General features: G+C 39.1%; 3 protein-coding genes and 1 long non-coding RNA gene across 4 annotated transcripts; 3 read left to right on the forward strand and 1 right to left on the reverse strand.

Moving 5' to 3' along the window:
• The first annotated feature begins 10161 nt into the window (after window positions 1-10161).
• On the forward strand, window positions 10162-12208 carry LOC120015696 (legumin B-like). Its single transcript, XM_038868226.1, has 3 exons — window positions 10162-10779; window positions 10890-11134; window positions 11212-12208. The coding sequence occupies exons 1-3, from the start codon at window positions 10443-10445 to the stop codon at window positions 12067-12069; spliced, it is 1440 nt and encodes a 479-aa protein (XP_038724154.1). The 5' UTR covers window positions 10162-10442; the 3' UTR covers window positions 12070-12208.
• A 1604-nt stretch (window positions 12209-13812) lies between these two features.
• Window positions 13813-14977, forward strand: LOC120014776. Its single transcript, XM_038866835.1, has one exon. It carries the CDS (start codon window positions 13997-13999, stop codon window positions 14669-14671), a length of 675 nt encoding a protein of 224 aa, XP_038722763.1. The 5' UTR covers window positions 13813-13996; the 3' UTR covers window positions 14672-14977.
• Window positions 14978-15256: 279 nt separating this feature from the next.
• Window positions 15257-17438, reverse strand: LOC120014777. Its single transcript, XR_005471628.1, has 3 exons — window positions 17136-17438; window positions 15977-16083; window positions 15257-15504 (listed from the first exon to the last, which is right to left on the reverse strand). It is a non-coding gene; the product is annotated as an uncharacterized LOC120014777 (long non-coding RNA).
• A 1208-nt stretch (window positions 17439-18646) lies between these two features.
• Window positions 18647-22555, forward strand: LOC120014536 (malate dehydrogenase). The gene is made up of 7 exons (XM_038866514.1): window positions 18647-18797; window positions 19814-19972; window positions 20092-20267; window positions 20883-21160; window positions 21268-21403; window positions 21471-21582; window positions 22323-22555. The coding sequence occupies exons 1-7, from the start codon at window positions 18755-18757 to the stop codon at window positions 22415-22417; spliced, it is 999 nt and encodes a 332-aa protein (XP_038722442.1). The 5' UTR covers window positions 18647-18754; the 3' UTR covers window positions 22418-22555.
• Window positions 22556-24514: the final 1959 nt, after the last annotated feature.

Below are 24514 nucleotides of genomic sequence, written 5' to 3' on the forward strand. Positions count from 1 at the left end.
TTTCGTTTTAACTCAAGCAATTTTTCGTTGATAAAACATTTATAGGGTTGATAATATCACGATTTCAATGAAGGGGGTTTCTCACCCAACAACTTTAACCATGGCTAGATGCATAGCGCAGAAGATGGTTCGTCCAGTCAAAAAATATAAGATTGAAGAAATAATGAATAGGATGGTTAGACCAGTCGTAAATGGCAGAAAGTTTACACTTATACTTCACCATTCTAGGATTCTTCAATTATTTCCAGGAATATCAACTCGTGTGAAGCACGTTGGAGGATTTATAGACGAATTTAATTGTGACCCTTCTTCGATGTCCATGTTTGACATTGAATTGTATCTTGAGGGTTTAGGGTGTGAAACATATGATGAGTGCTACTACCAGGTACTAGGTATCAAAGATCTAGAACATGGACTTCGGATATTGAAGAACAACTGCGATATAAGAGATATGATTGCAACGGTTAATGGATACGAATGTATCAATGCTTTGTTTCCCACAAATATTCAAATGATGAGGAGCCCAAAGCAGATATGGCAGAGGATGTCATATAAACTGTTCAAAATGCAGTAAATCTCGATGAATAATAGCAACTTTATGGTTATCATATTAGTTCGTTGCTGGGTTTGTAGTTTAGGTATTAGGTTCTGTTAGTGTAACAAAAACACCAGTAAATATATTTCGTTGCTAAACTTGTGTATTTTGGTTGCTAAACGTGTATATTTTGGTTGTTAAACATGTGTATTTTGGTTGCTAAATGTGTGTATTCTCATTGCTAAACGTGTGTATTCTCGTTGCTAAATGTTTGTATTGTCGTTGATATCAGACAACTTTTTTAGTGGATAACTGTTTTACTTTTCTTAAATCGTACCAATTGCAGGTATTTCATTGATGACTGTTTTACTTTTCGTTGCTAAACGTGTATAATTTGTGCATGTTTTGTTGACAAATTGCATGTTTTTGGTTTTTAATTTTTCACATGCAAATTTTGGTTGATAACCCTGTTACTTTCCGTTGAATTTTTTGGTTGAATACTCACTTATTTTGTGATTCAGAAATGGAAGAGGTTAGCATATTGGTTCGTTATTGTGGGTCTGGGGAAAAGTTTGGTCTCAGTTATGCATATAAAGGTGAGAAGAGTAAGGGCATGATCATTCCAAATGACGTTTCCTACAACCAATTATTGGATCTGGTGTACGAATTGACCAATATCGATCGTCGGACACATAACATCCAATTGAAGTATATTTTCAATGTCCACGGTCCAACTGAACCTGTTGAGATTGAAGGTGATAGGGATGTTCATTTTTTTGTACGATGCAACAACGACAAGAACATACCTGGGACATCTCCATGCATTTCAAACACTGATAGAGAGGTATATGATGATGATATTGAGGTAAATTTTGAGTTAAATGATGATCGATATGATATTGCAGATACAGAATTGTTTGATGAACCTGACTTAGTTGGATTCAGCCGAAACATTGATGATCGTAACGAACCTGAGATAAATATATCAGAAGTTAACGCCAATGATCATACAACTGCCAAGGAAATTTTTTTTTCTGAGGGTAATGCTGGATTTGCCGATTCTAATTCAATTGGTGCGTTACAAAGCTGTGGTAATATGATCTCACCTGTTGTACATGATGATTTATATGCTGTTTTGAAAGTCGGAGAAATATTTTCAGACAAAAAGAGCTTGTTTAAAAAGCTATGCATGCATACGCTTCATTTGCACTTCGAATTCAAAGTTTTTTGTTGTTAGATGCAAAGTAAGTGAATGCAAGTGGTGGGTTCGAGCAACAAGAGTTGAGGACACTTGTTTTTTTGTGATAAAGGTATATCGTGACAAACATTTGTCTTCTTCTTGTTTTGAATTTAATGAAGCTCGACAAGCAACAATGTCCTTGACCAATCCCCTGATCAACGAACTCACAAGCAATCCCATCTCAAATGTATCATCTGACTTTTTAACTGAACTAACATCAAAGTCAGCTCCTGGGTTCTGCATAGGTTGCTTAGCTTTCTTTGCCTTCTTTAATATGACTCCTACATTCCCTTCACAATTAGATGTGTACTTCTGCTCACTTTCTGAGTGTGTGTTCACCATTTCAACAACTGTAACCTGAAGATGAAAAAATCATATAAATTAAAACATCTACATTATATTATCAACGTAAATATATACGATACCAACTTAAAATTTTCATTAACAACTAAAACATCTAAATTATAAATTATCAACCTAAACATTGTCATTATAAACCAGAAAAATATAATTACCTCATCCGCCTCCAGTATATCATTGACAGTCTTTCGACTTTGGTGCCTTAGTTGATGACCACTTCAACATTCTAGGCAGCAAATTCAGATCAACACAGTTTGTAAAATTTCTGCAATACTGGGAATAACCTCATATACCCACAGTTGGAAAGCCCACGGAAAACCCAGTAGATTGTACCACTCATAATCATTCTTCTTAGCCTTAAATTTCTCGGACCTTCCAACAAGACAATTAGTCAGGGATTGTATTGTCTTCTTGTATGATAAAGTTCTCCATGGATACTTGTTGAACATATCCAGATAATCGACCAGATTCAACAAATCAACATCAATCAACAGCTCAACATCTCTACCTAAGAGCACAGACTTAACAAAATATACAAGTGCCAACTTAAAGACATCTTCTGGATTTTGGCACTGCATAAAAGTCATTTGTAACTCTTGGCATGAAATATGATAGCTTCCGTTGAAATACTTATATTGCAAACCCACCCTAGGTTCGCCAGAATTCTCCATCTCTTGCAAATATAATGAGATGTCTGGTAGGGAGTGACACCTCAGTCCAGTTATGAGGTTAAATTCCCTTATTGAAAAACTAGATTCTTTTCCACCAATCAAAAACACCAACTTCCTTTTTTTTTCATCCTCTTTTGATTGTATTTGCCTAAGGAGGAGTTGGTGTACAATCTGTGGAGCCTATTTCATGTTTTTCAATTGTAAGAACGCCCCAAAACTGGATCCCCTAAACAAAGCCAACTGATCTTTGTTCAGCTTACTTTTGATATCGCTTATGGTTTCATATAACTTTGAAAACGAAAGAACCTTTGCACCAAATCTCTCATTCATGGGAATTTTGTAAGCCATTTTATGTCAATTCTGTATGTATACGAAAAGTGTAAAATAAGTTTATCAAACATAAACACAAAACCAAAACATTTATCAACTAAATATATATGTATTTATCAACGAAAAAGTAATACAGTTATCAACGAAAAAGTAATAAGGTTATCAACCTAAAATAAAAGCAGTTATCAACGTAAAAGTAATACAGTTATCAATGAAAAAAGTACAAACTTTCATGAACAGTACAACACCTTTTTACATGTACTGGAAAACTGATAACAACCAACATGCATGCCTTTACCAACGAAACCCAACACCCTATAACATATCTATATGTTACACGCATAACTGTTTCACTAACATCTTCCAAAAATCTCATACATATGAATGAATATTCAAACAAAAATAACGTAAACCAGCACCGTCAATCCATGAAATGAGACTAACCTTAGTCGCGTTCGTTGTTGTTGTTCGTTGGTAAAAAACGAGAAGAAATTCCAACAAAGTGGTATGTCTCGGAAGAACGAAGAAGATGAAGATGTGAGAGAAATTTTTTTATCTCACTCGTGTGTGAAGAGGAAGAAGATGAAAGGACGAGTATAACGCAAATCGAGACGGTTACGGTTTGTTTTGCAGAGTTTTTGACCGTATAAGGGTAACTTTGTCTTTTCACAACGTAAAAGAGTTAGATTTTAAAGTTTTAAAAAGAAGGGTTATAAGTTCAACAAATTAGGTTACAATAGAATTTAAAGAATGGAGGAACGCTCTCGCGAGGAACGCTCTCAAGAGGAACGAGATCTGCTTAAGCGCAGCAACAAGAAGGTTAAAACCACCCTTGATAGGGTGGAGGACGGGGTGCATGATGTTGATATGGTGAATCGCGAGGAGGAGATAGTTGCTATTCAGGCTTCGGTGGACGGGAGTCATGGCAATCACCTTTCTTTTAAGGATAAGCTCATAGGGTTTGATAATGGGCCACAACATACTTGGGGTGGAGAGGATGAAGATGATTGTGTCTCAGATGACGATGGAGATATGGTGGAGGAGGAGGATGTTGATTGCCCGGTGATAACTGTATCAAAGGAGGAAAAAGCTAGATTACGGAGGCCATGGAAGCATACCCTTATTGTGAAGCTGCTAGGGAGACCTATAGGGTACAATTTCCTCTTGAAGAAGATTAAGGCGTTATGGCGTCCAAAGGCTCATTTGGAGTTGGTGGCTATTGACAATGATTTCTTCCTTGCCAAATTTTCTTCTAAAGATGATTATGAGTATGCTAAGTATGAGGGCCCATGGATGATCTTGGACCACTATCTTACGGTACGACAATGGTTTCCAAATTTTGACCCCAATCAAGATAATCTGGAGAATCTACTTGTTTGGGTTCGGTTTCCATGTCTTCCAATTGAGTATTATGATTACGACTTTCTTATGCGGGTTGGTGAGAAGATTGGTAGACCAATCAAGGTGGATGATACTACTATTATGGCTTCTCGTGGCAAGTTCGCTCGTTTATGTGTGGAGGTGGACATTAATAAACCATTGCTTGCTAAGTTTAAGTTGAGAAGGAGAATCAGACGCATTGAGTATGAGGGTATACATCTGATTTGCTTTGGGTGTGGCAAGTATGGACATCGGAAGGATATGTGTCTGTCTGGTGAGGGTCAGGTTCCGGTGGAGACTGAAAAAAGGTCGGTTATTCCGCATGAAAGTACGGAGAAAATTGTGGATGCTTTACGAAATAGGAAAGACAATATTCCTGAAAATCCGGAGATAATGGAGAGCTTTGGACCTTGGATGCTTGCCACGAGGAAGATGCGTAGACCGTTTGCCAGGCAGGATAAGTATGGAAATTTGAATAAAGGGCGTAATAGTAGAGGTGACATGATAATTGATGTCTCTAAATCCAAGGAGATCACTCAGGGGCAATCTCGATTTGCGTTATTGGACACGCATGAGCAAGATAATAGGCTGGATAATATAATAAATGAAGAAATTTTGGTGGGCCAAGAAGATGTGGGTGGTGCAAGACTTGGTAGTAAAGGAAAGCGTCCCAATGTGCAGGTGCAAAAGGAAATATATAATATTGAAATGGGCCAGCCTGTTTCACATGGGCCCAATATGTACAAATCTAAGGGTAAGAATGATACTAGTTCTGAGACACCCAAATCTTTCAACAAGCCTCGGCGTGCAGCTGCTGAAACAGATCATGTCTTGGTGCGTGGATCTAAAGGCGGAAAGGAGATAGTTCGAACGGTGGTTAATAATGTTCGTCCTCATATTGTAGAAGAGCTGCCTCCTACTATAGAGCACCATCAGGATCCTCCTATGTTCCATACTCTTGGTCATACCATAGAGAATGATTTTATGGATGTTCGAGATGGTGGTAATACTGATACGCATGAACCTCTGCTAGTTGGTGGAGATTTAGGTGTGGCGCCTACTGTGGTGGAAGGCGTTGAGAATACTAAATCTTGATTTGTGCTTGGGTTTTCTGGTCTTCGTTGTTTTATTGTTAATATGGTTTTTATGGATTGTGTTATTTGGAATTGTCAAGGTGCGGCCTCGAGGGAGTTTAACCGCGCCCTAAAGGATCTTCTTCGCCTTCATAGGCCTGGTGTCCTGGGTTTGTTAGAGCCTAAGGTTAGTGGCTCTCACGCGGATTCTCTTTGTAAGCAATGGGGTTTTGCAAATTGGGTGAGGGTGGAAGCCTTTGGTTTCAGTGGAGGTATCTGGGTTTTTTGGCATGATAAGTATCAAATTGAGGTAGTTCACACCCACCCTCAATTTGTTCATTTGTGTGTTAATGGTGTTGGGGCTCGTAATTGGTTTTTGACTGTGGTCTATGGTAGCCCAAATGCAACTCTGAGAAAGATGTTATGGCAAGATTTGCGCAAGGAGGAGATTGGCATTACGGAGCCGTGGTTGTTAGCTGGTGATTTTAATTCAGTTGTTTCTTCTGATGAAGTCAGCTCCAACAGGCATCAGGTCCACAAGAGGTGCGCAGGTTTTGTTAATTGGATTTTTGATCAAGGTTTGATAGATATGGGTTTTTCTGGGCCAATTTATACTTGGAGCAGAGGTTCTCGAGAGTGTATTTTAAAGGGCGCTAGGTTGGATAGAGCGCTTTGTTCTGGTGGTTGGAAGGAGAAGTTTCCTACAGCCTCTATTGTCCATCTCCCAAAGCATCATTCTGATCATTCACCAATCTTAATTCGTTTTCAAGAGCAAGATCGTGATAACTGTATCAAATCTTTCAGGTTTCAGGCAGCATGGCTTACTCACCCAGATTTTCAAAGGCTGGAGAGGCAAGTTTGGGATGGTGGGCAGTCTGTGTTGGAAAATAATTCTAATATTGCGACTGCTTTAACTGGGTGGAATAGAAATACTTTTGGGAATATTTATCATCGAAAAAAAAGGTTGTGGGCTAGAATTGGAGGGATTCAAACTCGGATGGCAGTTAGTCCCTCCTGGAGATTGCAGAAATTAGAGTCCAAGCTTCGGAAGGAGTTAGATGTTGTGCTATTTCAGGAGGAACTTTTGTGGTACCAGCAGTCTAGAGAAAATTGGATAAGATCTGGGGATCGCAATACGAAATTTTATCATGCTTCTACTATGGTCCGTAAGAGTAGAAGTAGAATTGAAGCTCTGAAAGGGCCCAATGATATGTGGATCTCGGATCCAGCTTCTCTTCAGGTTATGGTACATGATTATTTCATGAACTTGTATACTATGGATGATAGTTGTGATATGTCTTTGATTCCTAGAGGTTGTTTTCCAGCTCTGAATATGGAACAAACCCGTGAGATTCATATGCGATTTTCGGCTGAAGAAATTCGTCAGGCTCTCTTTGATATGGCACCCTTGAAAGCTCCTGGCCCTGATGGAATTAATGCAGGTTTTTACCAGAGGATGTGGTCTGTAGTTGGGAACTCCTTATGCCGGTTTGTTATTGAGTTTTTGGATTCGGGTATAATGCCTTCAGGAATTAACGATACGCTTCTTGTCCTTATTCCTAAAGTTATGGTGCCTGAATATGTTAGCCAGTTTAGACCGATTAGCCTTTGCAATGTAGGCTATAAGTTGATTACTAAAGCTCTAACTAATCGTTTGCAGCGGGTTATGCCTAGTATTGTTTCTCCGAATCAAAGTAGCTTCGTTCCTGGAAGGCAAATAACTGATAATATTATTGTGTATCAAGAGGTGTTGCATTCTATGGGTAAGAAGCGAGGTGGTAAAGGGTATATGGCTATCAAGATTGATCTTGAGAAGGCTTATGATATGCTTTCTTGGGACTTTATTCAAGATACTTTGACAGAGGTGGGTCTTGATGATATTTGGGTTAGAAATATCATGCAATGTGTCACTACATCTCGGATGGCAGTTATTTGGAATGGGCACAGATTGGACTGGTTTAATCCTAGTCGAGGTATTCGTCAAGGGGATGCTATTTCTCCTTATTTATTTGTTCTCTGTATTGAGCGGCTGGGTCATATTATTAACAGAGCGGTTTCTCAAGGGGCTTGGGTACCTATTAAACTTTCCAGACAGGGCCCAAATCTCTCTCATTTATTTTTTGCGGATGACTTGGTGTTATTTGCCGAGGCTTCTATTGATCAAATGAATGTAGTCCAGGACTGTCTTAGAACTTTCTGTGCTGGTTCTGGGCAGAAGATTAGTCTTAAAAAATCGCAGATTTTTGTTTCGAGGAATGTGGACCCTGGTGTTGCTCAGGAACTTGCCCAGATGTCAGGATTTACTCTCACGACTCATTTAGGGAGGTACTTGGGTACTCCTTCTATTCATGGCCGAGTAACAATGGGGGACTATAATTATATTCTGGATCGTATTTCCTCTCGATTGCAAGGTTGGAAAATGAAATATCTTTCTTTTGCGGGGCGAGCAGTGCTTGCTCAATCAGTCCTTACATCTATCCCATCGTATGTGATGCAAACGACCTTATTACCGAAGGGGGTGTGTATGAATATTGAAAGATTAGTGCGGAGGTTCCTGTGGGGAGGTAATGAGGAGCTGAGAAAGGTGAGTATTGTTAATTGGGAGAAGGTGACGAGACCGAAAGATGCAGGGGGCCTAGGGATTAAAAGAATGTGTCAAATGAACCATTCTTATCTTGCTAAGATAGGATGGCGCCTTATTAATGAAAAGGATAGTCTTTGGGCCAAAGTGGTAAGTAACAAATACATTCATTCAGATGCTAGTCTGGACAAGTTACAGAGTAAAAATGGGGCTTCTAATCTTTGGCGTGGAGTGATTATAGCTGTCCCTATTTTGACTAAGGGTATAAGGGCTATGGTGCGCAATGGGAAGGACACTCTTTTTGGTTGGATGTTTGGATTGGAGATAGTCCTCTGTTTGATATATCTTTAAAGAATGTTAATATGGTGGATATGTACAGGCCGATTAGTCATTATTGGAGGAGAGGGGTTGGTTGGAACTGGCATACTCTTAAGGATTTCCTTCCTAGTCATATTGAACAAAAGTTGGCGGCTTTCATGCTATCAGAAGATGATGATGTTGTGGATAGTTTATGTTGGGGCAAGTCTTGTAGTGGCGAATTTTCAATCAAGACTGCATATGACATTGCTACAGGTTATGAGGGGGTCAATACAAATAAGATATGGAGGTCTATTTGGAAAATTGAGGCTCCTCAACGGGTCAAGGCCTTTATTTGGATGGTTAAACATCAACGATTGCTATGTAATTCAGAAAGGGTCCGAAGAGGATTTACTGATGTTCCTTTTTGCAAAAATTGTCCTGGTGAGATTGAAGATGTGGATCACTTATTTAGGAGGTGTCCTATGGCAGTGCATATTTGGAACTTATTAATGCCTCCTGTTGAAATCCGTTGTCAAAACTTAATGGGTTTTCAAGATTGGCTTTCTTATAATTTGTGTAAGAATTCAGTTACTGACCTTGGGGCTAGCTGGGACACTATGTTTGTCGTGGCTATTTGGAGCATATGGAGGTGGCGAAATGACATGGTTTTTAATGATAAGGACTACTTGGTGGATTCTAAGCTCATGTGGATCAAGAGGTATTTGGCTGAAATCAAGCAAGCCTTTAGCCTTCATGCATCTGTTCTTGTACATAAAGGCATGTATGGTTTGCAAATGATTGGGTGGTCTCCTCCTCCTCAAGGATGGGTGACCCTCAATACTGATGGGTGTAGTAAAGGTGAGCATGGTGCAGCTGGTGCTGGAGGTTTGCTAAGAGACTATCGCGGTGTATGGTTAAAAGGTTTTTTTGCTAATATTGGCAGTTGTGGATCGATAGAGGCCGAACTCTGGGCAGCGATTCATGGGCTTCGTCTAGCTTGGGAAGAGGGTTTTCGCCAAGTTATTTTGGAGACAGATTCCTATATGGTTGCGGATTGGCTAAATAAGCAGAGTGTTCCAAAGCTCTCTCTTTCCAATTTGATTAGTGTGTGCCGGAAGCTTGTTCATCAAGCTTGGGAGGTGAAAGCAATTCACGTGTATAGAGAAAGGAACCGGGTTGCTGATTTCCTTGCATCTGAGTCTCTCAACCATGGCAATGGGCTAACGATTCTTCAGCATCCTATTGTTGGCATTCAGGGTCTGCTTTGGGAGGATTTTATTGGAGTTGCTTGGCCTAGGCGGGTATTGCAAGTAGAGGTTTAATCCTTTGGTTTGTTTGTGGGTATTCCCCCTCCCTAGTATCAAAAAAAAAAAAAAAAGAAGGGTTATATTTCAAAATTGTTTATTACCGGGGGTCATTTTTCAATAAAACCCATTATCGAATCGCTTGCTTCCGCAGCCTAGGTCTAACATAGTCTACAAGGGAGCTAAGTAGCTGACGCTGACGGGGAGCTTTACGTGGGTTAGGCAGCCCATTTCCAAACAAAAGGCTGGGCCCCTTCCTTTAGGTTATCAGCCCATTTAGGGTTTTCGGCCCTTTTAGACTGGACGCGGTGAATTGAAAATGCGAGCTGAAGATGCATAGATCCAAAAAGAGTACGGAATTAACGCATGCAATGAAGTTACCCAAAGATCCGTCCTGATACAAACACAATTTTACCCAAATAGAATCAGCGCCAGGTAGCAATCTGCACTGCCGATCAACACCCACGTACCCAAAACACAAGTCATTATGTGTAACCAAGTAAAGGCCCTTCGCAGCCATGCAACACAAGTATAGACATTTCTACATGCAACTAACCCAACACGTTTCACCCAATATTCGCCACCTCCCAAACCCCTAAACCCTCTATAAATAGCCGATCCTCCCTTCCTACTCCACAACACACAACAGAGTCGAGTAGTCTCTCGCAATGGCTTCCTCTTATTTACTTTGTTTCACAATATGTTCTCTAGTGCTGTTCAATGTTTGCTTAGCTCAACTTGAGCAAGTGTCCCAGATGAGTCCAACTACTGAACAGAGACGAGGGCAGCAACAACGATGGGTGTCCGAGTGTCAGATTGAGCGCTTAAACGCAGCCGAGCCACATCGTAAGATTGAATCCGAGGCCGGAAACACTGAAATATGGGACGAGAATGACGAGCAGTTCCAGTGTGCTGGAGTCACCGCCGTTCGCCACACTATTGAAAGGAAAGGCCTCCTGTTGCCTGCTTACGCCAATGCTCCTAGGCTCCTCTATGTAGTCCAAGGCAACCACATTCTCTCTCTCTCTCTCTATATATATATATATACTCTCAAAATTAATTAATTAAAAACCATTTCGTTTACATAATTCTGACTTTTCATTTTTTTAATACAGGTAGGGGAATTCAGGGACAAGCAATTCCAGGTTGTCCAGAGACATTCCACTCAGAATCAGGGTCCCAAAGGAAAGATATCCCAAGAGACCAACACCAGAAGGTCCGAAGAATCCGAGAGGGTGATGTTGTTGCTGTACCTACTGGAGTCACTGACTGGATTTACAACGACGGCGACTCCCAGCTCATTCTCGTCCAAATTGTCGACGTTGGTAACGATGCCAACCAGCTCGATCAGAACATGAGGGTAAGAATTAACAGAAACAGAAACCCAAATTCCTAATTTTTTATGATTATTTTATCTGGGCTTGTGTTTAATTTCAGAAATTCTACCTCGCTGGAAACCCACAACAAGAATTACAAGGACAGAGGGAGCTCCAAGGCCAGAGCGAGAGGGAGAGACAAAGTCGGCACCGCAGGCCAAGAGGCAGCCAGCAAGACAACGCTGGAAGCGTCCTCAGCGGCTTCAGCGAGCGAATTTTGGCCGAGGCATTCAACATTGATACCAACCTAGCCCAGAAAATTCAAAACAGAAAAGACAGGAGGGGAATTATTGTCCAAGTCCGCGAGGAACTCAGAGTGGTCATGCCAGAAAGCGGACGAGAGGAGGAAGAACACGAGAGGGAGCAAGGAAGAAGACTACAACCTCTACCAATCAACGGCATAGAAGAAACTTTCTGCTCAGCCAGGATGAAGCATAACATCGCCGATCCCAAACATGCCGACGTGTACACCACACGTGGTGGTAGAATCTCATACCTCAATGCCGCCGACCTTCCGATCCTCCAACACTTGCAACTTAGTGCGGAGTACGGAAAGCTATACAGAAACAGAGTTGAGTCACCACACTATAACCAGAACTCGCACAGCATCGTTTACATAATCAGAGGTGATGGACGGATGCAGGTTGTGGGAGACAACGGAGAGTCAGTTTATAACGGCCAGGTTCGAGAGGGACAGATGATCGTGGTCCCACAGAACTACGTGGTGATAAAAGGGGCTGGTGAGAACGGATTGGAGTTCATCGCATTTAAGACTCATGACACGGCGAAGATCAGTTCGTTGGCGGGGCGTACCTCGATATTGAGGGCAATGCCGGTGGAGGTGTTGATGAACTCGTATCAGATCTCTAGAGAGGATGCGCGGAGATTGAAGGAGGGTAGACAGGACGTGACTGCTTAGTCCGACTCACTGTGTTTGTAATGAAAGAGGTAATATGTTTAGGTGAATAAATGCCTTTATGTAGGCAGGACTAGAGTCGGTCAATAGGCCAGTTTGGTTTGTGGCTGGTCATCCTATGTTACGTATTAAAATGTGTAAAATGCGGCATAATAAGAAGGTTTTTTTTATTAATTAACGAGTTATAAAAAAATTCAATAAAACACATCCAAATATTGTTGAAGTTATATATTATTGTTCCAAATCACATGGAGCTTCTAGAGGGAAAAAAAATCAAATCAAAGTGAACTTGTTAAGTGAACATATGGGGCCATGATACACAAAATTGAAGACCACTTGCTATTACGTACGTGATATTCCATTTTACTCGGTTGACGATCAATCGTTGTTCCATTTTACTCGATTGACGATCAATTGGGTTAGGCATAAAAAATTCGCCATTAAAATTTAATGAGATTTACCTTGAAGAATTCAGCTCCGTTTTCATCTTCAGCTTTGTGAATTCGTCATTAAACCTGATCCGACCCATCTCGTTGTCATTCCTAACATTTGTTTTTTGGTTGTTTAGATTCATGGGTTGGATTAAATGTCTTATATTGGTTTTCAAGCCCAATCTCCTCTTCTCAGTCTTTCCAATTAGATTTGGGCCTTGTATTGTTTTAGGTCCATTAAGTCTAGACTCGGAAAATTTATCGGTCTGAATTCAAATCTGGATTAGTATAATCTTATTTGTTATGTTACGACCGTATCTGGTCAAGTCCCAGATGGAGGAGAGTATATGATGGTGCATGTTTTCTTCCAGTTCTAAATATTGAATCAATGAAAACTTGATTCTCTCATTTTCTCTCTCTTTCTTCTTCAACCTCTTCTTCTCTTACTCTGTGATTGCCTCTGGTCCATCATTAAATGCTCTGGTCAAGTAGAGATTTTTATTGAGTCTGTATAAGGACACTGAAAGTGCTAAACTAGCTGTAAAACAATTAAGCAAACAAGGAACAGCAGCATCCACATGGCCCTTTTCTTTTTCTTTACGAGTTCGAAAGTGATAGAGACACTCCACACAGATTCACCATAACTTTTTTTTTTCTCTTTTAAGAGCGATGGAGAGAAAAGTTATGCTTTAATTATTAAAGGGATCCCACAAAAGAAGTTATGCCTTAATTTGGATCTAAGCAACTCATATGTTATAGTCATGTTATGTACCGGCTTCCTTGATGGGAATAACCCAAACCCAACTGATCAAGCAAATTTTGTGTTCGTTAATTATCAGATGGGCAGGTTGCTTAATGCGATAGGGAAGGACAAAAGAGACTACACTCTTTGTTCATTAAGGTTATACCGTAAAGAGCTCTGCTCTAGTGCAACGTGACGAGGTCCACGTATGAATAGTGTGAGATGGATCCCGTCCTGCATTGGAGAATGGGGTATACTACAAAAGCAACACTTTTTAATGGCAGTCATAGCCGCCCACACCAAGTCAAGATTATGTAGCTCTTTTAAACAATTGTCTTTGATTAGTAGTTGAAACAGATGGATAAAAGATTAGCTCCAACTAACCACATTTTAATGGCTTATCATTTTCAAAAAGTGTCTAAATCCATGCTTATTTCTTCACTTAGAAGAATCGATTTTCCACTTAAAACAATCTAAAATCTACAAAATCTTAGCACCACTGGAGCCCACGCCAACCCAGTTTGAAGTGGCTGACCCAATTTACAGGATTTTTTGCTTTCTTAGGACCCAAGTTGGAGCCGAAAGTTGATCAAAGACTGTTTCACTATCAAAATACTTCAATATCTTATACTAATTGCAGCCTTTGCCATGAGCCATCCCACCTCATGTTTCTCATTTTAGCTGTTACATACATACAAGTAATGGCATTTCAGGAGTATTATTAAAATCCCATGGACTATTTGGCACCACCAAATCCATGATCCAACTCTGCATTATAAAGAGTCTGTTCGTTAAAACTTCATCATCTGAGACACATCCTTCAAAATTCTTCTCTTTCATGGTTGTATTACCAGAAATCAAGTCTGCCATGTCTCGCTCAAGCTTGTCAAAGAAGTTGATAAAGGTGAAGAAGATGTGGAACCGCATCACCAACACAATCCCCCAGAAACTCAGCAACTTCAAGCTCCACAAGGCTATCAAAACCATAAAGACCAACACAAATCGCATCCTTGCCTTCAAGTCATTTCGTTTATTCTTTTCTTTCAAACGACAGTCTTTGACCAGAAATTCTGACAGGAGATGGGAGTATAAAGGCTTGTCTGAGTACTACTACAAGCAAAATCAGCCTCACAACAACGTCTCAGCCTCTGCAGTATACATTGACAAGCTATACACAGAGCCTGCTGTGTGTGGGGAAAGTAGAGAAGTAGTTGTGGCTCATGACAAGGTAAGTGTGGGGAAGGGAAAGGAGAATTCCAGGAGCTTGTATAGCGTTGAGGATGCGTGGAATGCTGTGGTGGCTTCGTCACCGCAGCTACGCGGAGTGGATGAGAGAGCAGAGGATTTTATTTCCAAGGTCAGGGAAGATATGAAGCTTCAGAAGGAAAGATCGCATCTTGAATTCCAGGAGATGCTGAAAAGGAGTGCCTGAATTATATATTCTTCAGTTCATAATATCAAAGTGTGGTTTTTCTTTCAATTTTTTGTTCTTGGAATAGCAAAGATAGGTTTAGGTTGGGGGACTAGAGGATTGAACATATGATTTTTTTTAATTTGTTTTATTTTTCATGGGTGACAGATAACACACTTGTTTTTCAGAAGGGTGTGATTGTGATTTGTGCATATGATCAGTATGGATTGGTCTGAGAGCTTTTTGGGTATTTCTTTTGTTCACATATAAAAACTTGTGAATTGGCTTTCTACTCTATGAAACAAATATTTTTTGTGCGTTTTCGAATGTTGTAGTTGTTGTAGTGTATTGTGTGTGTGCTTAAAACAATATAAGGAAACACCATGATCACGGAATAGGATGTGATTATCCTTAACAAAACTTGGAAGTAGGAGTGCACAAGAAATGAATGGAACAAAATCAAATCAATTTGGTGTTTTTCACTTCAACTTTTCAGATAATTTCCGCTCCATTTCAGTTTTTTAGACAGAAACCACAAATTCTTAGGAAAGCATGCTATTTTCTTTTGAAAATGAGAACAAGCAAGGCTACCTAAGTCCAAATAGATGAAAATTCAGATATCTTTCCATCATATTCAGTGACAGAGTTGCAGTTTCTGGAAAAGTATAAAGTGCAGTGGCTATGTAAAATCAAGAAATACCAAGGGGCAGATGACATAGACTGAAGAATGTGAGGGTTGATTTCCTTTCCATCCTCATAAACCTCAGTAGTCAGCTGGTGCAACCAGCTTTTTGTGCTCCCTCCAAGCTCCAATTCTACCTGCTTCTGGTGATCCTCCCTTGATTTGAATGCCACTACAATACCCATAAAGCAGCATTAAAAAGTGAAAAAAGAAACGTATTGGAGCTAGTATCAGTGACAAGAACCAACAGCAGTGCCATAAAATAGTATAACTGTTGGCAACTGCGTATCACTAGCATTATATATACAATGTGCTGCAACTTTCCTTGACTTATGACCCTTGAAGCAATCATCACCATCATTCTCATGACGAGAACAACGAAAATCATCATAAATATTGAGGATGTTCCCTTGGCCAACACAATCCTAATTACTACATCGGATGAAATTCTTGTATAAATTTTTAAGAATAACATTTTAAAGGATTCAACAGTTGCAGTTGTCAAAGAGTTGTTCATTCCAGTACCAATTCATTTTTGTACAATTTCCCCACCAATAATTCCTTAAAATTCAACTAAAAGATCTTGATTTAAATCCTAAATGTAAGCAGTAAAGAAACTCACTAGTATTTCAATCTCTTTTTACCTTGATCTTATTCCACCATTCCTCTACTGTTCTTGTTAACCGCCATCACTACTGAAAACCCCACATTGAAACCAAATCGGGATTCCAGCGAATTCATTCGTAAGCACCTCTGATAAATTGGGTCAGTGGCACAACCACAAACCCATGTCTCCCCACCATCTCGGCCCTTTGGGCCGTGGCAGTTCCCAGGCCCCTCCATAAGGAAAAGACCTAGGCAAGTGGTTGAAGGCCTGCACCGGTCTCCCCACCATCTCGGCCCTTTGGGTCGTGGCAGTTCCCAGGCCCCTCCATAAGGAAAAGACCTAGACAAGTAGTTGAAGGCCTGCACCAGCTTATATGCTGGATACAAGACCCCTCAACAATCGATGTGAGATTTTATCCCTTAACACTCCCCGCACTCGTGGACTGGGCTTTGCCCAAGACCAACGAGTGGACTTCTTATCGGGGACGAGCACACCTGCTTCGATACCATCAGATAAATTGGGTCAGTGGCACAACCACAAACCCAGGTCTCCCCACCATCTCGGCCCTTTGGGCCGTGGCAGTTCTCAGGCCCCTCCATAAGGAAAAGACCTAGGCAAGTGGTTGAAGGCCTGCACCAGCTTATATGCTGGATACAAGACCCCTCAACAACCGATGTGGGATTTTATCCCTTAACATGTTGTAAATCCACACCCCCATACACACCAACAATATTGTCCGCTTTGGGTTGTCCGGTTTCCGTGGATACATCTGGCCCGCACGGCTTTGTTTCTCCTTAGGCCCAAGCAGGTGGGCTAGGCCCAACCCACTCAAGCTTAGGAAAAGGCCTTGATGGTGGTAAGAGGTGGGACTTTTACACTCCCTCGCACTTGTGGGCTGGGTTATGCCAGACCCAACAAGTGGAGTAGAGATCATGTCCAACAGGAACGAATTGCTCTGATACCATGTTGTAAATCCACACCCCCATACACACCAACAATATTGTCCGCTTTGGGTTGTCAGGTTCCCGTGGATACATCGAGCCCGCACGGCTTTGTTTCTCCTTAGGCCCAAGCAGGTGGGCTAGGCCCAACCTACTCAAGCCTAAGAAAAGGCCTTGATGGTGGTAAGAGGTGGGCTTAGCTTTATAAACAAGGCATGAGTGCCCACATCTTTAGATGTGGGACTTTTACAGCACCGAAGCTAAAGAATCACATAAGCCTTATCTAAAACACGCTGAGTTCCTCACGCAACCAAATCAACATTTTTCCCTTATCAGAAAATGCGAAAAACAAGCATTACCACCAAAACCTAGCAGAGCTTCCATATCAAAAACCAAGCCAAAATCGATATACCAACAAAATTCAACAATGAACAAGAAACCCCATCAAATTGTAGTAAACAAATCTTTACTTTCTTGAACAAATTAGGTTTCCACTTTATGAAGAACAGGAAATACTTAATGCGGTAGCCATGTTCAATAGAAAAGCCAAACCGAAACGACCAATATAATTCGGAAGAAGGAAGAGAGTAGGAGTAGGAGTAGGGTCACCATTTGGTCCGCAGGTGTAGGCTAGGCCCGAGCCTGGCTTGGGCCCGTTGGCCAAAATTAGACCAGGCCTGGACAGCTTGACTCGACCCTTTGTATATATATGCATATGTAAATGTAATATATATACATATATACATATATATGTGTGTATATATATATATATATGTATATTATTACAATGTATGTGTGTGTATATATATATATATACATAATACGTATATATTACACATATGCATATATATAATACATTTTCCTCAAATAATACATATATAAATATTATATAATAAAAAATTCGGACTCGGCTCGAGCCTTAAGGGCTCGGGCTAGGTCTGGGCCTCATTTTGAGAACCAAGCCCGACTCGGCCCAATACCCGATTCTCAAAATAGGGTCTGGGCCTTATATTTTCGGGCCGGGCCGGGCCGGGCCGACCGAGCCCTAAGTAGGAGTGTAGGAAGCTTTTGATTTGGTTGATAATTGAATTTTCCCATTATTGAGGATACATTTTAGGTATTTACATGTCTAGACCCTAACTCAGATTATATTTTGGACATACTTAATTGAGCAAATCTGGATTGGTTTAAATCCGAACAAGTAAATCGGACAATAATCTAATCCGAATTAGGGTCCGGATAAGTAAATCAAATAGAATTTATATATTTGGATTCAAATTTCAAATGTATAACTTATTTTCAAACTTGGTTTAATTTGAATAGGACAAATTCAATTATCCGGATCGGAGAGAGTTCTACCACGCCGACTGTAAGTCGGCGAGGAGAGTGCGAGACGACAGTGTTTTAAACAGTGGCACAGGGCTTGCTGGCTGTATGACATTTTGTGATCCGCTGGCCCATTGGGCTTAAGACTAATTATCTCAAATAAAAAGATATCAGAGCTCCTTATATAGAAAACAACTAATGGAAGATTGCAAAAGGAAAAATACTTAAAAATTATAAAGAGAAAAAAATACTTTAAAGGAAGCATGATGTGTAACGTTTACTACTCTTACTTTTAAGCAAAGCAGTTCATCAATCACATTGAGCATCCCGCATCCGCATGTTAAGTGACGGGGAAATCCATGCGCGTCATACCTAAAATACGTTGTCGTTTTTATCCGTTTCGTTTCCTTGGTTCTACCACCACTGCCAGATAAATACCCCTGCTTCCCTACTTTGTACTGTATTATAATTTCTCAGTCACTCATCCGTCTCTACAGTCGTCTGCATACATCTCAATCTGTTCTTTCGGCGCCTTTTGATCTCCACCGATGGCCAAGGAACCAGTTCGCGTTCTCGTTACTGGCGCTGCAGGTATTGTAACTAAAGATTTTCAAAAGAAATTTCACTGTTCTTATCATGTGCTGCATCGATTTTTCACTAGATCTGGCTACTTGTCTTCGTATGTTTTGGTTTTGAATGTGTTAGTGATGCAGGTAGAGTGATTCTCCTGGATCCGTTGGCCATTTCGGATCCAGTGATCTGTTAATTCGGGCGAACAACGTGGGGATTTGTTTGCACTTGTTACACATAATTGTATGATGTTGTTGTTGACCTTGTACTGGCTAATTTTTTTTTAATATTCGCTTTTAGATCTTAGAGTCGATATCCTTCTGTGAAGGATTAGGCGAGTGACTTGAGTTTTTTTTTTGTTGAATTAGTGAATCTTATTAGTAGTCCTTTTGTTGAATTAGTGAATCTTGCTAGTAGTCAAGGAGATAAGTTTAATTAATTTAATTCTATTTTTTTCTGCTTACTGTAATTAATTATAATGTTTTCAGACATATGTCTTCATCTGGATAAAATTAGTAATTGCCGAGAAAACTACATTGTGTGGCTTGTAGTTGGTGATAGCTAATGATTGGAAGCTGTTACTGAATTTTGGGAATCCAATTATGGGTCAAGGAGATAATATTTGATTGAACTCATTCTATTATTTCAAGATTATGCTAGTTATAATGTCTTGTACATATTTCTTTATTTTGAGTAGCACTTACTAGTTATTGAACAATAGTGGATAGGGTGACTTCTCGTTGATGATTACGGAAAATGTTCTATTTTGAGTTGGACCATAATACTTCTACTTGCTTGTATCTTGTTTAAACATTGGGAAAATGACGAATCTGGTAATGATATGAAAGCCTTTCTCTAACATATTGCTGATTCAAACTAGCAACTTCTCATATCTCATTCTTATGTAATCTCTAGGTATAATATTTGCTGGTTTTGGATTTATTTCTGTGAATATGGTCAAGTGCCATAACTGAAATTAGCTAACTATGTGTCTGGTTATTATGGTGTATACTGATAGAGTGTTACTGCTTTTGTAGGACAAATTGGGTATGCCCTTGTACCCATGATTGCTAGGGGAGTCATGCTTGGTGCAGACCAACCTGTGATCCTCCACATGCTTGATATCCCACCAGCTTCAGAGGCTCTGAATGGTGTGAAAATGGAGTTGGTGGATGCTGCATTCCCTCTGCTAAAGGGTATTTGTGTACTCTCTTAAGTATTGAACGAAGTTGTTGAGTGATAGTTGTATATCCAGTTGAGATTGTTTAACAATAGTGATTGATTATGATGAGATCTGATTTAATATTCTTATCAGGTGTTGTTGCCACGACAGATGCTGTTGAGGCATGCACTGGGGTGAATATTGCCGTCATGGTTGGTGGCTTCCCAAGGAAAGAGGGCATGGAAAGAAAAGATGTGATGTCAAAGAATGTTTCCATTTACAAAGCCCAGGCTTCTGCCTTAGAGAAGCATGCAGCTGCAAACTGCAAGGTGTGTAGATCTTTTCAAAATAGCAAAAATTTTGACATTGTGGTGCTTTATTAGGAAGAGGACGATTTTCTCATAAGATATTTTAAAGTACTGCTGGTTTTTTTAAGTACTATAAATGCAACTTGATGGATCTCTTAGAACTGTCTTCAGACACAACAGGGAATATGCATGGTCTATTGTAATTTGACTTGTTTTTATGGCTATTGAGTGGCAGGAAGACAGCCATTTCATAATAGACATCGTATGTGGTTTGATTATCTGACAACCAGTGTAGTTTCAGTGGCTTCCTTGATGTTTTAATGTTTTATATGGCCAAATTCAATACTGGATGAATGTTTGTAAATGCAGTAGTTGAAATTTCAGATGCTCTCTTACATGTCTTTAGCCAAACTTTTGGAATATGCATGTTCCCATTGAAGTTGACAGGAAGTTTAATGTTCACTCGACAGGAAGTTTAATGTTCACTCATATATTGGCTGTTTTTCTAGAGCCATCTTTTCTTTGGAGAAGTCTTCAAAAGCTGTTAACGCAAATACGCAATCGAAATTGAAAATGGCAGCTCGTCTTTGTTTCTTTTAAGCATACCATGACTATGAATTTGCCTACTTCTTTCAGGTTCTGGTGGTTGCTAATCCCGCGAACACCAATGCACTTATTCTGAAGGAATTTGCACCATCCATCTCAGAGAAGAACATTACTTGCTTGACCAGACTAGATCATAACAGGGCACTTGGTCAAATCTCAGAGAGACTGAATGTTCCCGTGTCCGAAGTGAAGAATGTCATCATTTGGGGAAATCACTCCTCAACACAGTACCCTGATGTCAACCATGCTACTGTTAAGACTCCATCTGGGGAGAAGCCAGTCCGTCAACTTGTTAATGATGATGCCTGGTATAAAAACTGCTAATAGTTTTACTTTTAGTATTATGTTATTTTCAGGGATTTATTTTGTGTACTATTTCAAACTTGTTTTGTAATTCCGTTTTTGTTGTCTAAAGGTTGAATGCAGAATTCATTACCACAGTCCAACAACGTGGTGCAGCAATCATCAAAGCTCGAAAACTCTCGAGTGCGTTATCTGCTGCTAGTTCAGCTTGTGACCACATTCGTGATTGGGTTTTGGGAACTCCAGAGGTAGGAATCTGTATCTTATTCTATTATGATTTTATAGGGGTTTGTTCTTATTTTTATTTACTTGTAGGGCACTTGGGTGTCCATGGGGGTATACTCTGATGGTTCATACAATGTACCTGCTGGACTCATTTATTCATTCCCTGTCACATGCCGCAACGGAGAATGGCAAATTGTACAAGGTATGGGTACTATAAAATCTTATTTTACTGAACTTTTATTTTTTGTTCGTCTCATGTGGGGATAAAAAAGTAACAGTAATTTATACACTTCCATCATATTCTAAATATTGGTTGGACATTATCACTGTAAGTGGACGGCTGCATATTGCCATCTTGATTTGAGAACTGTTTTCGGATCAAACTTTTTCATGTATGTATCTATGTATTTGCAAGTGTGCACATACGCCAATTTCATTTCTTCTTCGTTATCTGGCACTGTGTTGTTATAATCTCCTATTCTATGGGCTATGATTGGGTTTGAAAACAAAAGTCTTCTCCTCTTTTTGGAACCTGGTGATGATCTTGTTGGTTTCATGTGGCTTTTGGTAATCGTTTTGTTGGTTTCATTCCAATGGCAACATGGGTTGTGAACTTAATAAAGGCTTTTATAGCATGATGGAATGATTTGTTTTGTAACTGTGTGCCTCAAAATGAGCTGTTTAAATTAGGAGGGAAGTTTAGTATTTTACTGTGAGACAGGTTTTCTACGTCAGTTTTCTTTAAGTGCAACGTAGGTTAATGTGTTGAGGTTATCTTTCGTACATTTCAGTGTTTTAACTTGCACTGGAAGATTTCATGTCTATCAGCAAGAGATTGTAGTAAACTTTTGTTAGTAAGAGATTGTAGTTTTTCAATTTTATGTCTATCAGCAAGTTCAACTTCTCTGTTTGATATCTTAATCATTAGTGTTTTGGTCTCAGGGCTGCAAATTGATGGATTCTCAAGGAAGAAGTTGGACTCGACTGCAGAGGAGCTGACTGAGGAGAAAGCTTTGGCATACTCCTGTTTGTCATGAGTGGTCTCTCCGTTTCTCACATTTTTGAATAAAGTCATTGTCTGAAATATGTGGCACCTTTGGAAGTAATTGGAGTTTGACTGTGTTTTTCTCCATTTGTGTACTCTTGATTTACTAATTAAAGACATTAGATGCTCACTCTGTCCCATTTTGCTTGCCCTTTCTATTTTGGGTTGGCCCAAAATTAGTATCATTTTTCTTCATTGTTAACATTGTTACTTTAAAACATCAAACTTCAAAGAAAGACCTTATTTTTTAAGTCAATAAAGGTAAATTTAGAATTGTATAATTATTTTGTGTAGTTGAATTATAATAAATTATATTTCCTTAAAAAATTGAATTTTCAAAGATGACAAGCAAATTGAGACGTATGGAGTAATTGACTATTGATTTACTCCTTTAATTAAAAGTATTTATGGACATGAAAATATGGAATAATTGCATATTATTAGGAAAGGCTTGTAGTTGGCTAACTATTAATTACTACATAAATAACGAATTTCATACAATTTTCAAAATTGAATCTGAACAATGCGGTTTGACCGTGCTTTTGGCAAAAAACCCACGTGGTCCAACCCGGCCTAACACGGTTTAATACTTGTTCGGAGTCAATTAGAAAACCGACCGTCATATCTCAAAATAATGGTTGAAACCGGTCTGATCGCCGGGCGAGGCGGATTTAATAATACCATCAAGCAATATTAGTATACCAGCGTATCAATTTATATATATATAACTGAGGATCCACAAGACTTCTCCTTAATTCTTGGTGCCACGTGGACGCCTCTACAAAAAAGCGTACACATTCTAATTAAACTTGATAAAAAGGAATGATTGACAACTTGAGTGATGAGAATTAATTTAAAAAAACAAAAATGTAACGGACAAAAAAAAAAATATATATTGAAAAACTTACGACCCATAATGGGGATTTAATGTTTCATGGAAGTGGTTTGATGTTGTTTCAGCTTCACTAAGGTCATGTATTGTTAATTATGAGAGTCTTTTGATATTACTCAATTAATGAAATTCCTTTGTAGTATTTAGTTTGAAAACATTTTGTATGTTTTTGGCATTAATTATCATCATTTTGTGGGAATTTTTGTGTGTTTTTATCATTATTTTTGTGTGTTTTTATCATTTTGTGTGTTTTTGATGTATTTTGTGTGTTTTTGTAGTATTTAATTGATGTATTGTGCATGTTTAGAGTTTGGTCAGGTTTAGTAGTCTGTTTGGATTGCAACATACACAACATGAGAGGTTTTTCTCACACTATATTGTTCTAATGTGTAAGTAAATTCAGCTCATTTGGTATTTGAACATGTAAGTGGTGACAGGAAAGCATGATAGAATTCAATGAGTTGTTGAAGGTCAAAGTGATTATAGGCATAAATCTACCAGTCATACATAACATTTCAAAAATATAAATTCAAAAATCTTATTCTAAAAATATTAAGAATCTTATTCTAAAAATATAATTTCAAAAATATTACTTATGCTACATTGTATTTCTCGATATTGAATGCCACTTTATAGAGAATGTTGTACTAACCATATAATATTGTCTCATAAACATGCTTTGGTGACCTATAACACTTTGTAGATACTAACGACACAAATAAAAATTGATAAACTCTTAACATACTTATTTCTTATGAATCAAATTTCTTACACCCTATTAGAAATTTTTTTTCTTAGCAAACTAAAAAAAAGGTATTGTACATATTTTATTTTCATCTTCATTTCACAATCATCTCTATTTTCTACAATTAAAACTTACTCTACTGCTCTTCATGTTAAGAAAGTATTGAAAAATTCTCACATATCTCTATTTTCCAATCAAACTATGTGCCGCGCGAAGCGCGGGCATGCAACTAGTTTACCAATCAAAATAAAAGCAAACGGAGTAAAGGAAGGAAAGAGTGAAAAATGTCCAAGGCTAATCAGATCCGGGCCCAGTACAAAGGCCAACTAAAAAACTAACCCTAAAGAGACTAGGATTCTAATCCTTTTTAGATTTCAAAAGCTGAAACAAGTTTGGATTTATAATTAGTAACAACTTAGGAAATCCATATATAATTTCAAGCGAAGAAAGGT

This window comes from Tripterygium wilfordii, chromosome 14 (assembly GCF_013401445.1).
Source record: "Tripterygium wilfordii isolate XIE 37 chromosome 14, ASM1340144v1, whole genome shotgun sequence".
Lineage (NCBI taxonomy): Eukaryota > Viridiplantae > Streptophyta > Magnoliopsida > Celastrales > Celastraceae > Tripterygium > Tripterygium wilfordii.